Raw genomic sequence first — 12,295 nt, 5'->3', positions numbered from 1 at the left:
ACTACGACGACGACAAGCTGGACGGCGTGTGCGGTGGACGGAGCGGAGCGGGCGGCCTAGGGGGAGGAAGGCTGGGAGAAGGGGGAGGCGGTGGCGGCGGAGAACGGGCCCGCTTCCGCGGCGTCCTTTAGCTCCCAGGCCCGGGCGCCCCCTCTGTTTCCCCGGCGGCGCGGAAAACGCGGGGGCGTCGACTCCTCCAGCGCCGGCGCGCCCCCGCCCCCGCCCGCCCGGGCCGCGCTCAGAGCATGCGCGGTGGGCGGGCCGCCTCCGCCGCCCGAGTCGGAAGCGCCAGCGCTGGCGCCGCTGTCAGTGCGCGAGGGGCCAGCAGCGCGCCCGCGGCTCCGCTCCGGCGCGGCTCCGCTCCGGCCCGACTCCTGCCGCGCCTCGGCCGCCGCCCGCGCCCCCCGCTCCCGGCGGAGGTAGCAGGCGGTGGGGGGACCATGGCTGACGTCTTCCCGGCCAACGACTCGGCGGCGCCTCAGGACGTGGCCAACCGCTTCGCCCGCAAAGGGGCGCTAAGACAGAAGAACGTGCACGAGGTGAAGGACCACCGCTTCATCGCCCGCTTCTTCAAGCAGCCCACCTTCTGCAGCCACTGCACCGACTTTATCTGGTGGGTGCGCGCGGCGGGGCGCGGGGCCGGTCCTCCCCAGTCTTGGCCGCCTCTCCCGGGGAACTTGGGGAGCCGCTGGGAGTCCCAACTCGCCTGGGACGCTACGCGCGCGCCGGGCAGGACGCTCGCGGGCGGGACTGCCGGGAGTCGCCGGCCGGCCGCCCCCCGCCGCGGCAGGGGGCGACACAGGCCCCCCAGCCTTCCCCGGCGTCCCAGGAACAGACCGGGAGTCTCCGCGGGTCAGGGCCGAGCGCCGCGGAGAGTCGGAGGGCGGGTCCCCAGGGAAGAGTCTGGGAGGCGGCAGGCGGCGGCTGCGCGGCGCGGCCCGGGTTGGGGGTGAGCGGGGCCGGGCGCCTCGCGGGTGTGGACGTGGCCTTTTTCCTCGGGCTCGGGCTCGGGCTCCGGCTCCTTTGTAGCCTTGGGTCCTGCCCGCTGCAACTCGTACCTGTTGGCCACGGAGTGACTCTGGTTTCCCTGCGTGAGCCTGGGGAGAGCGGACAGGCGACCAACTGTTAAGAGCGTGCAGGGGAGGGGGGAGCTAAAGGGAGCAGGTAAACGGTAGAAGGGCAGATGGAGTCCTTTAAAATAACCCGCGTCAGCACGGGGTCAGGCTGGTAAAACCCAGCGCGTGAGGACAGAGCCCGTAAGAAAAACGCTGGCAGGGCTGAAGGTGTCAGAGTTCTGGTAACTTTCAATGAACGCAGAAATTAACTCGGGGGTCCCCGGGGGTTTACGGGGAATGGGTAAGTGGTGGGCTTTAGAGACGGGTTCTCTGAACCCTGTGAAACTAGAGGAAATCGTGTATGTGCTTTCTTCCCGTGAGAGAGCTGTGGCTTTTATTAACTGGCCTTTTCATAAAGGTCAGTGATTCCTCCTCAATTCTTCTATTTGAGAAAGCTGGAACTAAAGGTAGTCCAAATGCTCCAGTTACAGGAGCAGTAGGCTCTTTCCAATTAGGTTGCTAGCCACTCTGCCTCTTCTACTTCTTGTTCTTGGATGTAGGACACCCGCCCCAAGTCAGACATGTCTAGGGTTCCGTAACTCCTGCCCCCCCCCCCCCCCCCCCCCGCCCCGCCAGGCTGGGGAATGGCGCCAGGTTCATAGCACAGAGCGCGCCCTGCCACCAGCCAGCTGGCATGTGGATCTTGAGGCCCTCTGGAGAACGCTACCTGGATGCATCACAGCTGGGGAAAATCATCTCTAAGGGCGAGGCCCACAAACATGGCGCTAATCAATAGGTGTTTAACTTTTCCTTTATGTGTGGCTTTATCTGAATCCATCACACCTGGGAAAATTGTCTCTAAGGGCGAGGCCCACAAACATGGCGCTAATCAATAGGTGTTTAACTTTGTGGCGTTATCTGAATCCATCACACCTGGGAAGGTCATCGCTAGGAGAGCCCCACCCACGGGGTGCTAATGAGGTGCTTAATTGTCTTAGAAATCAGCTCAACAGTACACTTAAGAAAAGTACAGCTACCTCCGTGAATGGTTTCCAACGTGTAGTCAGCGTATGAAGCAGTTGTGCTCCAGGGAGCACATAGGTAGTTGTAGATAAGACTATTTAAGTTCTTGGAGTATTAGGGCAGAGAGGAGATTGCATTTAGTTAAGGGGAGGTCTTCAGCCTCGTGTATCAGCTGTGAAATTCCATTAAGAGGGAACAGCTAGACTACTGATCACTTTTGCAGGAAGTAGGTAAGGTAGAAAAGGGACTTGCAACATGTATATCCAGGCTCGCTGAAGACTTTCCACTATCAATTGCTAGCCCCTGGTGAACTGACGTGGCATGTCAGGTCACCAGGTGTAATGTGAGTGGAAAATAAAGATCTCCCCGGCCTCTTTCTCACGGAGTAATCCCTGAAACAGTTCTCTGCTTAGCTGTAAAGCAACCCCTTGGAAGTTCCAGGAAAATATTCCCCAGCTTTGTTGAGCAGTGGTTTTAATTTTTCAGTTTTCTTTTCTGGGTCCTTGATTTGCAAGTCATTTAAATATTAAAGCACTGATATTTTAAAACTAAGTGCGTTTAATTATTTTCTGGGTGGGGATGACAGTTAATTATAAAGATATGTGAAGTGCTTTGTAAACTTAAAATGCTATGTAAAGTGAGAGATTATGACTCATAACCTTCTGAGAATTTTAATGTAGTTCATCCTAGTTGGAATGGTGTTTGCAATTTAACGTCCACATCAGGATTTTCTGCTTAGAAAGTAAATTCTCTAAAGTAATTTACAAGAACAAAATAGTTCCTGAATGTGCTTTGAATGCCCTTGGTTCTAGGTAAAATTAGATCATAATCTCACATGTGAAAAATAGGGATGATAGTTTGTAAAATGTGGCTCCTTTAAGCCAAAGTTTAATGTTAAGAGTGGCGCTGCTTGGCGATATCTAGACAAATACTTACATTCACAAGAAATGATGAAGCTGCTTGTTGTCTTTAGGGAGAAACAATTTTCAGTTGGTCTTTAGGGACCAAATTCAGCTTTTTTTTTTAACCGTAAGGTCAGGTTCTCCTTGTTCCCTGAATATTGTAGCCAACAACTTTATAGTCATGTTCTTGCCTTGAAATTTAAGTGTTGATAACAGTGTAAAAAAAAATAAAACTCGAATACATTGAGACAGCTTAGGGAGCCTTTGGAGGTCAGATCTTCTTGAAGCTGCATTGACCCAGTGCTCTGAGCTGTTTAGGCATGTTTTCCTGTCACATCATTGGGTTTCATGTACAAACCTTTAACTAGAAAGCTTTGTTACATAACTGGCTTAGGATGTGGCATCCAACACACAATATGTTAAGAAATCTTCTTGTTTGTTTTTCAGGGGGTTTGGGAAACAAGGCTTCCAGTGCCAAGGTAAGCTGCCCACGTTGGATTTTATTTTCAGGTACAGCATGAAATAAGCATTCCAGACAGGAACAGTGTTTCCAGTCATCTTTTCTTTGATCTCCCCCCCCCCACCAAAAAACGTTGTTTAGATGTTCTCAAAATATGAGGGCTGTAAATTTGGGCCTTAAAAAATTGTTTATTTTGCCTCGTAATCTGCATATAGAGCTGCCTTTTTCTTCAAGGGAAAAACCTTCCTGGAACTTATTTTTTTTGCCAAGAACATTCTTGTCAGAAACTGCTGTTTTGTGTGGGTGTTGAGAAAAAAACGAAATCACGGCGTGTGTGGCTCTTCCTGTTTTTGTCCATTTTTTACCTAGGCATTGGGTTGGACCCCTAATCTTGGGCTATGCAGCACGCTAGCGAGTTTCTGGTTTTTGATGGTCGATTGTCATCCAGAACAAAGTTTGCACGTTTTAAGGCGGCTGCAGCATGAGGCGCGTTATCTCATCTTACGCTCTCCATTGCATCCACAAAGAAATCCCTTTCCTCCTCTGATCTGTAGTTGCATTTTACATCCTCCGAATACCTAACTTTTCATACCCTTATGTTTGTTGAAACATTTTTTTAGAATGCCTTATTGCTTGTGAAGTCATCCCAGTTCATTAGCCCACCTTCTGGCTCTCCTGTCTATATTATGTTTACTTAGTTCTGGTTACATTTCCCATCTGGGCTTCGGTTTATTAGGGCAAGTGGAAAGTGCATTCTAGCCTGGAAAATATTATACTAACAGTGTTTAACGTTAAGTGCGTTAGAGACACACAGGGTGTACTTCCTGTAACTTTAAAATTGTGCTCGTAAGTTGGTTACCATTTAAAACCTGCACGCTTGTGAAGTTGTTTCTTATATGCATTTTCTAAAGATTTTTGGATGCGGGGATTTTATGTATAATCAGTGTTCTACTTTCCTTTACGTTGTGATTAACACCCCTATTGAATAAATTTATTTGGAGAGTCACATTGAGAAATCAAGTTGAGTCCTTTGCAAAAGAATGAAAGGCGTGTTGCCAGTCTAAGAAACGAAAGGAAGATGTGACTCTTTCCACTTCGCAAAGTTGTGGACCTGAACTTTATAGGCAACGTTTGAAGTCTTTGAACAGGATTTTAGGAAGTTTAAAGATGTAACCTTGTGATTCGGGGCTAATGTGATACCTACATCTCCTGTTATTTTTGGTAATGTGTTTGAATGTGGAGGCCTAGGGAAACTCATAAGAAAAATATTTACTAAATGGTCTAGATAATGCACAAGAGAAAGGGGGTATGTTATGTAGAAAATAAGCTTTTTAAATACAAAGAACCCCAGGATAAGGTTTGTCCCTTTGAGACCTGCCGGTTTTGTTGGCCATACTAGGCTACAGCAGGACCTGAATGGTTTTTTCGGCATCTTTTGAACTTCCAGTGGATTAGCAGGTTAATAATCTCACATCCAATCACTCCCTCTTACCTTAATTATAGAAGTGCTACTCATAAATTGCGCAAACACTGTATATAAAAATGAAATCTTGTTTCCTTTCCCACCCTCAGGAATAACTTCTATTTAAGACATCCATTCATTCACTTATTTACACATACTTTTTAAAAATCAAAATTTTCAGTCATTCTGCAGCTTTTTTTTTTTTTAGCAGTAGGTGGTAGGTGTCCTTCCATATCAAAACATCAGTTCTTCCTTATTTGCATGTGTGGAAATAACAAATTGATTCACCGGTCTCTGAGACATTTTAAATGTTTCTAAGTTCTCTGTACTATTGTAGTACAAATACAGTTGTCAATATCCTTGGGCTCTAGGTATTTCTGCAATAGATACATAGAAGTGTGTGTGGATACATTTTAAACTGCAATGAGCACAGCTTAAGTTGCTCTCCAAAAAGGGTCCAATTTGTATTTCAGTATCAATAGAGTACCCCTTTCTCTTCATTCTTACCTATATTTTTGCTCTGGTAGGTGAAAAGGGCCTCTTTCAAATTCCATCTCTCGTGTAAGTTTGAGCACTTCCAACATGTTTTCGCCCCTTGTATCTGTCCTGTGAATTTCCTTATATTTGAAATTCAGGGTTTACAAACCGAACTATAGCAGTGAACGTGTGCTCTATGCAGTATTCTTTGCTTTGAAGAATTAAACCTGATCGCTTGAATGAGTTCCCCTATTGTATTTACAGATGTTTAATTCACAGAAACCATTTCAAGTTATAAGTCTATTTGTGGGGAGCTGCTTGTTACAGTTGTGTAGTTATGTGTCATCTGTAGTTTTTGACTTCTGAGCAGGCCTGTGCTAACCCATTATCTTGTTGTTTGTAACTTAGATGACGTTAGCTCAGGGCAGTGCTCGTAATCACATAATGGTTACCCAGTGTTTCCTATCTTGGTACTTGTCTCAGTCTTCAGTATATTCTTAAATGGTCAGATGTTAAGTTTTCTCCTGATCTCTAACTCAACTTTTCCTGTTGGTTTGGTTTGATAGGCTCGTTCTTAGCAGAATGACTCGTCCTCACGTGTGCCCTTTGCAGCCCACCCTCTAGGGATGACAGCTGGAGGCTGAGGCTGCTTTAGTACCCGTACTTGTCACCTGATGGAGGGGGTGTAGTGTTCCAGCTCTAAGTGTGTGGCGTGTTGCTTTGGTCAGAAGATAAAATACCTGCCGGTGAGTTTACTTCAGCTCAAAGGGGGCAGATGCTCCGAGTCACACATACATGGACTCGTTTAGCTTTAAACCTAAAATATTCACTATTGTTTAGTGTTAAGTCAGAATTGGAAGACTAAAGAAATAAGCAAGTTTTAGTCCTTAAAACTGGGTTTGTAATCTGTACCATCTAGAAAGCATATTTTATAAGGGTGTTTCCAAAAGAAACATGTGAGGCGATTTCCCACTTCTTCCCTTCCCCCAAGATATAACATAAATGGACGCAGAAAGCTTTTCTGAAGAGATCTGTTGGGTCATTCCCGCTTTTACCTGTTGGACTCTATTCCGTCCTTACAGCACACGTGGTACAGGGATGCAACCCTGAAAATGTGTTACTAGGGCAAGTAACAGAAGCCGATCCTGCGGTGAGAATTTGCTGCCTGACGTGGTTGGAACCAAGGGCCTTAAACGTTGGGGGAGGACAGGGTAGATCTTGCAGCCGTGGAACCTTCTTCCGGTTCTTGGAGATGAAGACAAGCCGAAATGACAGGACTCGAATTTGCTGTATTTTTGTTTGGCTTATTGTTCTGTGGGTTGGCTTGATCTGTTCCGTGCTCACTTCACCTCCGTGAGGCTGCTGGAGAGCTTGGCCTTGCCTGCTTCTGAAGGAAGGATAGAAGCAAGCTTGTCTGGCCCTGGGCATTGAGGAAGTTGAGGTTCAAGCCCGGAAGGCCTGGGTCCAGTTGGGGTCTCTGTCCTGCTCAGGCTGCTCCCAGCAGCTGTCCGAGAGTGCCGGCCGCCTCAGATGCTCTTCCTCGGGGGCCGTGGTGCCCCAAGCAGCCGTATCGCCTACTTTGGCTACTGGGAAAGGGAGTGAGCCAACTCGTTTCTTTCCCCCTCAGTTAGCAAGGCCTATGCCCTTCTCTACTTACAGTGATAGAAACAGCCTCTCAAAAGTGACCTGCTTACTTGACGGGCCAAATAGTCTGTTACATCTGGCTAACCTGCTTCTGTTTTCCCTTTTTCTATTCCTTCATGGTGAATGTCACAAGTTAAAATGTACTGTCACCCAGGCTCTCTGAATACACGCTGGAGACAGCATCAGTATGAATTCCCACGGGTGACCGGGGTCTACTGTTGTGGCTCTTCGTCCTGGGTGGTCCGCCTGGCACGTGCAAGCCGTCTGCAGGGAGTTCATTCACGTTCATGTGCTCGCACAGCGCTGCTGAGCCAGGTTTGAGTCTTGAGCCGTTTCCCTGCCGAGCACACATCAAATACTGTGCGTCGTGAGGCTAACTGAAGCTCTGTGTTTTTCCATCGTTGAGGGTGAAGAAATCAGCTTTCTCACCCCTTTCCTGATGACATTCCATCTTGAAGGCCTGTTTCAGGGTCCATATTTCGGCTTACCCAAGTAGGACAGTGCTTGATACTCCTTCTCTGAGAATGAAAGTTGATGTTTGAAGAAAAAAGAATGGTTTCCCCCTTTGGCTGTAGGAGCTGAGGAATCCCAGAAAACCGGGCCGTCTAAGGGAGGGTGATCTCTAACAGGGGGTTGGGTTGGCAGCCTTTCAGAAAAGGATGCCTAGTTACTCACCACAAGCCTCAGGGTTCTGAGAGCCAAGCAGTGTGGCCAGCAAGCGCCAGGAGAGGGTTGGGGGCTGGGACCCGGGCGGGGCTGCGTGGTGAAGCTGGCCGCCTTCGACAGAGTACCTGCCCTTCCCGTGTACTGGATCAGCCACCCCTGGACTCTGGGGCGGCCCATTGATTTCCGAAGTTGATGCCAGGATTTTCCATCTTCAAAACAGGTCAGCATTTCACGACCCTGCTTCTCACTTGGTTACCCTCCCCCCAGATTAGAAGCTATGTGAACTATAGGTGAGTGTCTGGTTACCTGTAAGTTCCAAAAAGGCAGGTCCAGGTAAGAGTGAGTATAATTCGGAACGCTGCAGGTTTTGCACTGAGGTCAGACTAAAGGGTTATTTCAACTTCGAAGATGAAATTGTCTGTAATCCCTAAAATGCAGGAAAGTGATTGAGATGGGCAGCTAGAACTTTCTTCTCCTCTCAGAAGTAGAGACACATGAAGAAAACTTAGTATAGGGGATTCCCCTTTGGTGCCAACTGTTACGAAATGATTTCTGATTAGTGGCTTTTTGAATTGCTCTTCTTTCACTCAGTACATTAAGTGAAAGTGCTTTTATTTACACACACACCCCCCACCCCCCGAAGTTGATGCTGGTAGAAATCTCAAGTATTTATTTTTGCAGATGAATCTGACATGCAAATTTCCTTTACTTCTACCATGTGTCTTAGTGTCCTGAGTGTTTCACTCTCCTGGAGGAGTTTTTAGTCACATTAACCCTTAACATGCTGGTTTTTCCTTCACAGGGGTTTTCAAGGTGCCATTAGCTGTCTGCAGAGCTTCCCTGTACGGATGGAGCCCGGCTCCCTGCCAGGACATTCAGTCTCTTCAGTCCCGCTGCCTTGCTTTTTCTGACTCATCTTAAGGCTGCTCTCCTTCCTCCCATCCTCCTGTCACTTGAAGGAAGCTGTACTTTTCCAGAAAGTGTGTTCTCGCCATGCTTTCTCCAACCTGTTTTTGCCCAGAGAGTACACTTGGAGTCTTAGCCTGAAGTTTAGCCTGGACCTTTTCCGTCCTCCCTGCCATTCTGGGTGCTCTCCCTCTCATAGGACCCTCCCCCCACAGTATTTCCTGTCTGTTTCCTCTACCAGCCCTGGGAGCAAGGACTGAGGCTTATTTCTCTGTCTTCCATGTTTAGTGCAGTGCCTGGTGCTCGGTTGACACTACGTAAATATTTGCTGGGTGTGAGATTGTGTAAATATTAGAGGTATGGTATGAATGTTCCTAGCTGGAAGGATCACAGTCACTTCTGCCTGCCTACTGTTTTTTTATATAAATTTATTTATTTTTGGCCGTGTTGGGTCTTCGTTGCTGCGCGTGGGCTTTCTCTAGTTGCAGCGAGCGGGGGCTGCTCTTCGTTGCGGTGCGCGGGCTCCTCACAGCGGTGACTTCTCGTGGAGCACAGGCTCTAGGCGCACGGGCTTCAGTAGTTGTGGTTCGTCGGTTCTAGAGCGCAGGCTCAGTAGTTGTGGTGCACGGACTCAGTTGCTCCGTGGCACGTTGGGATCTTCCCGGCCCAGGGCACGAATGCATGTCCCCTGCATTGGCAGGCGGATTCTTAACCACTGCACCACCAGGGAAGCCCCTGCCTACTTGGAAGTCTAGTTTATAATCCAAAGTTATGTCAGCGAGGGGTAGATCTTGAGATGGCATAAGAAAAAGTGATTTCTGAAGCTAAGCATCGTTAGTCAAAATATAGAACAGAAAATTCTAATTCATGTGTGTAATAAGTTCTATGTCATGTTAAGCTTAATGAATTAGTACGATAGGAATAAACCACTTGGTGTGCCTGCCTTCTAACTTTAGAGAAGTATCTGGACATCAGAAATGAATCTTTCTGCCACAGCAGGAGGGGCGATGCCTTAGGTGGGGTACAGGGGTGAAAAGTCAAAACCAGTGCCAGGATGTGTTTGGTACAGTCGTTTAAATGGTCCTTTGCTTGGAGATTGCTAATGGCTGAAACCAGATTGTGATGCTCCAGACAGAGTAGTAGCTCGACTTGATTCTGGTGTTTTTAAACTTCTTGTTCCTGAAAGGTTTCTGTATCTTCACCTGAGGAGTGGGGGCGCAGGGGTGGAACGGTTGTCACCCAGTGGCAATCCCGTGACAGGCTTCAGTCAATTGAAAGAAAGTCGTGTTAAGTGCTGCCTCACGCCAGACAATCCAGGAGCTTTCTCATTTCGTATACTTCTTTGCAAAAGCGCCCCGTTGAGCACAGCATATGGTCATTTTTAAAGAAAGGAGTGCCGAAGAATCTGCCAGGCTGGTGGGGTGGAGCTCGGGTTCAGATTCTAATCGTTCTGCACAAAGCACTTTTCAGAGCCAAATGGAAACTTTTTTGGTACTTACAGAGCCTGAATTTATATTAAGGGAGGAAAGAATGCTGCCATTGAGGGAAACACTGAAACATGTCTTGGTGACATAGAATGAAGGCCTTGCTGTCCTCATGTGTCTGTCAGAATTTCCACGACAAACCCTTTATTTCAGGTCTCTCCCCTCAGACTGAAAACTCATGTTAGACTTTAACCTGAGACGTGAACATTTCAGGATTGGCATGGTTTTAGCTGTCAAATCTAGTTGAAATTACTACAGCTACATTAAAAGAAACCCTCTTAAATTATACAAAGGGGAAAATGGCTTCTGGAAATAGAATAGAGGGGAATGATTTGATTAATTGTCAGCGCAAGATAAGAATTATTTAAGAGCAAGTTCACCAAGTAAGATTAGCATGAGGACAGTTAATCTTTGCGTTTGTTTGCTGTGTTTTCCCCCTAATATCTATACACCTCTAGTTTGGGCATTTTGGGAAATACAAGATCATTAATTAACTGGGGTGACTTTAATAGGTAAGAAATAAGAGTGGAAGCCCGGGACCTGATGGTGTGTACTATAAACAAACTTAGATCCAACTTGGACAGACTTGTATGAGAAATGGGATAAGAGCATGATCCAATCAACAGCTGAATTCTGAGCAAAATTCTTTTAGAGATGATCTGACTCCTAAGTGCCAGTGATCCTGTTGGTGAAACCATGATGCTTGGAGTGATGAGTCCAGTGCCTCATGCACTGTAGTCTACGATGGGGAGATTTTCCTGTATTTGAAACACAATAACAAGCGCCCGTGTCGTGCTTACTCTTAAATACTGTTCTGAGCACTTTTCAGTCCTCATTTGATCCTCATGACACTTCTGAAAAGGTCCGCAGCGTCATCCCCATTTTACAGCTAGGGAAACTGAGGCACAGAAGTTTGGTAGCTCGCCCAATGTCACATAGCTGGGAAATGGTGGAGCTGGGGCTCGTGCTAGGCAGTGTGGGTCCAGACTCCGTGCTGTTACCCCAGGTGCCCCGCCGCCTGGTTCCTCTTGCTTTGTCAGACCTCAGCCACCTCACTGGATGGTGGAGGTATGCAGGGATGAAGTTGTTCAACTCGGTGACGCCCCTGTGCTTGCTGCCTGTAGCGGGAGGTTCTGCTGGACACCGCAGGGCAGACAGCCTGGCGGCGTAGATGGAGACAGCTCACCGTCATAAGTCTGAACCAAGTAGGAGTCGACCGACATGAGGATGAAGATGTGTTTTTGGCTCCTTAAGAGGTGGCTTTCGATTTGGGCTTTGTAGGATGCGTGGGATTTCCTTCATTTGGGGAGCTGGGGGGAGATGCTCTAATATGAGGAAATAATGGAGTAAAAGAACCTGAAAGCGACTTGGGGGTCCAGGGAGGCTGTGGTGCTGGCGGTGTTGCCAGCCCTGACCCCCCGATAGGGCAGATGGAGAAATGCCCGAGGGTCTACCCCCTGCCTGTCCCCACAGGTGGGCTCTTCTCTGCTAATCCGTGACTTTCTCTTGTAGTTTTTTTGCGTTACGAGGGCCTCTCACTGCTGTGGCCTCTCCCGTTGCGGAGCACAGGCTCCGGACGCGCAGGCTCAGCGGCCATGGCTCATGGGCCCAGCCGCTCCGCGGCATGTGGGATCTTCCCGGACCGGGGCACGAACCCGTGTCCCCTGCATCGGCAGGCAGACTCTCAACCACTGCGCCACCAGGGAAGCCCCCTCTTGTAGTTTTTAACTGTCATGCTCACTTTTCAGAAAGATATTGCAGTTACAGGAAAGAACAGTATTACACACAATGTCAGATATGTTGTATTTTTTGGAAAATGTGTTTTAGTAAGGGTGCTGCTCTGACACTATTCCGAGGGTCTTTGTTCTGAAGCTGGTACTATTGGTGGCCAGCCTGGCGATTAGGACTGGAGGTGATAACGAAGGCTGAGTTCCAGTAGGCTCATACACATCAATAAGGGAAACAATAAGAAAGAAATAACATCACATATTTAAAACTGGCAGCACATTGTTCTTTAAAAACTGCACACTGGTTTATTTTTCCAGAATTTCTGGTTCATTCTCAGTTATTTCTTCCTTCTCCACGGGGCTAAACTGTGGGGAAAGTGCTATAACCCTAATCAGAATCCTTGGAAGGGAAAGGGGTGCTGCAGAGCACCTCAGGTGGGAACATAAGATGGGCTTTCATCTGGATTTCAGCTTTGCAAAATCGGAACT

General features: G+C 48.0%; 1 protein-coding gene across 1 annotated transcript in view; it reads left to right on the top strand.

Annotated features, from left to right (window-relative positions):
- The first annotated feature begins 315 nt into the window (after positions 1-315).
- PRKCA (protein kinase C alpha) overlaps positions 316-12,295 on the top strand; it is a 364,678-nt gene continuing 352,698 nt past the window's right edge. Inside the window, exons 1-2 of the mRNA XM_059996552.1 lie at positions 316-613; positions 3,428-3,459. Coding sequence (XP_059852535.1) covers positions 441-613; positions 3,428-3,459 — 205 coding nt within the window. The 5' untranslated portion in view covers positions 316-440. The remainder of the gene's footprint in view (positions 614-3,427; positions 3,460-12,295) is intronic.

This window comes from Delphinus delphis, chromosome 19 (assembly GCF_949987515.2).
Source record: "Delphinus delphis chromosome 19, mDelDel1.2, whole genome shotgun sequence".
NCBI classification, from domain to species: Eukaryota; Metazoa; Chordata; class Mammalia; order Artiodactyla; family Delphinidae; genus Delphinus; species Delphinus delphis.
This window is presented reverse-complemented; position numbering and strand designations above follow the sequence as displayed.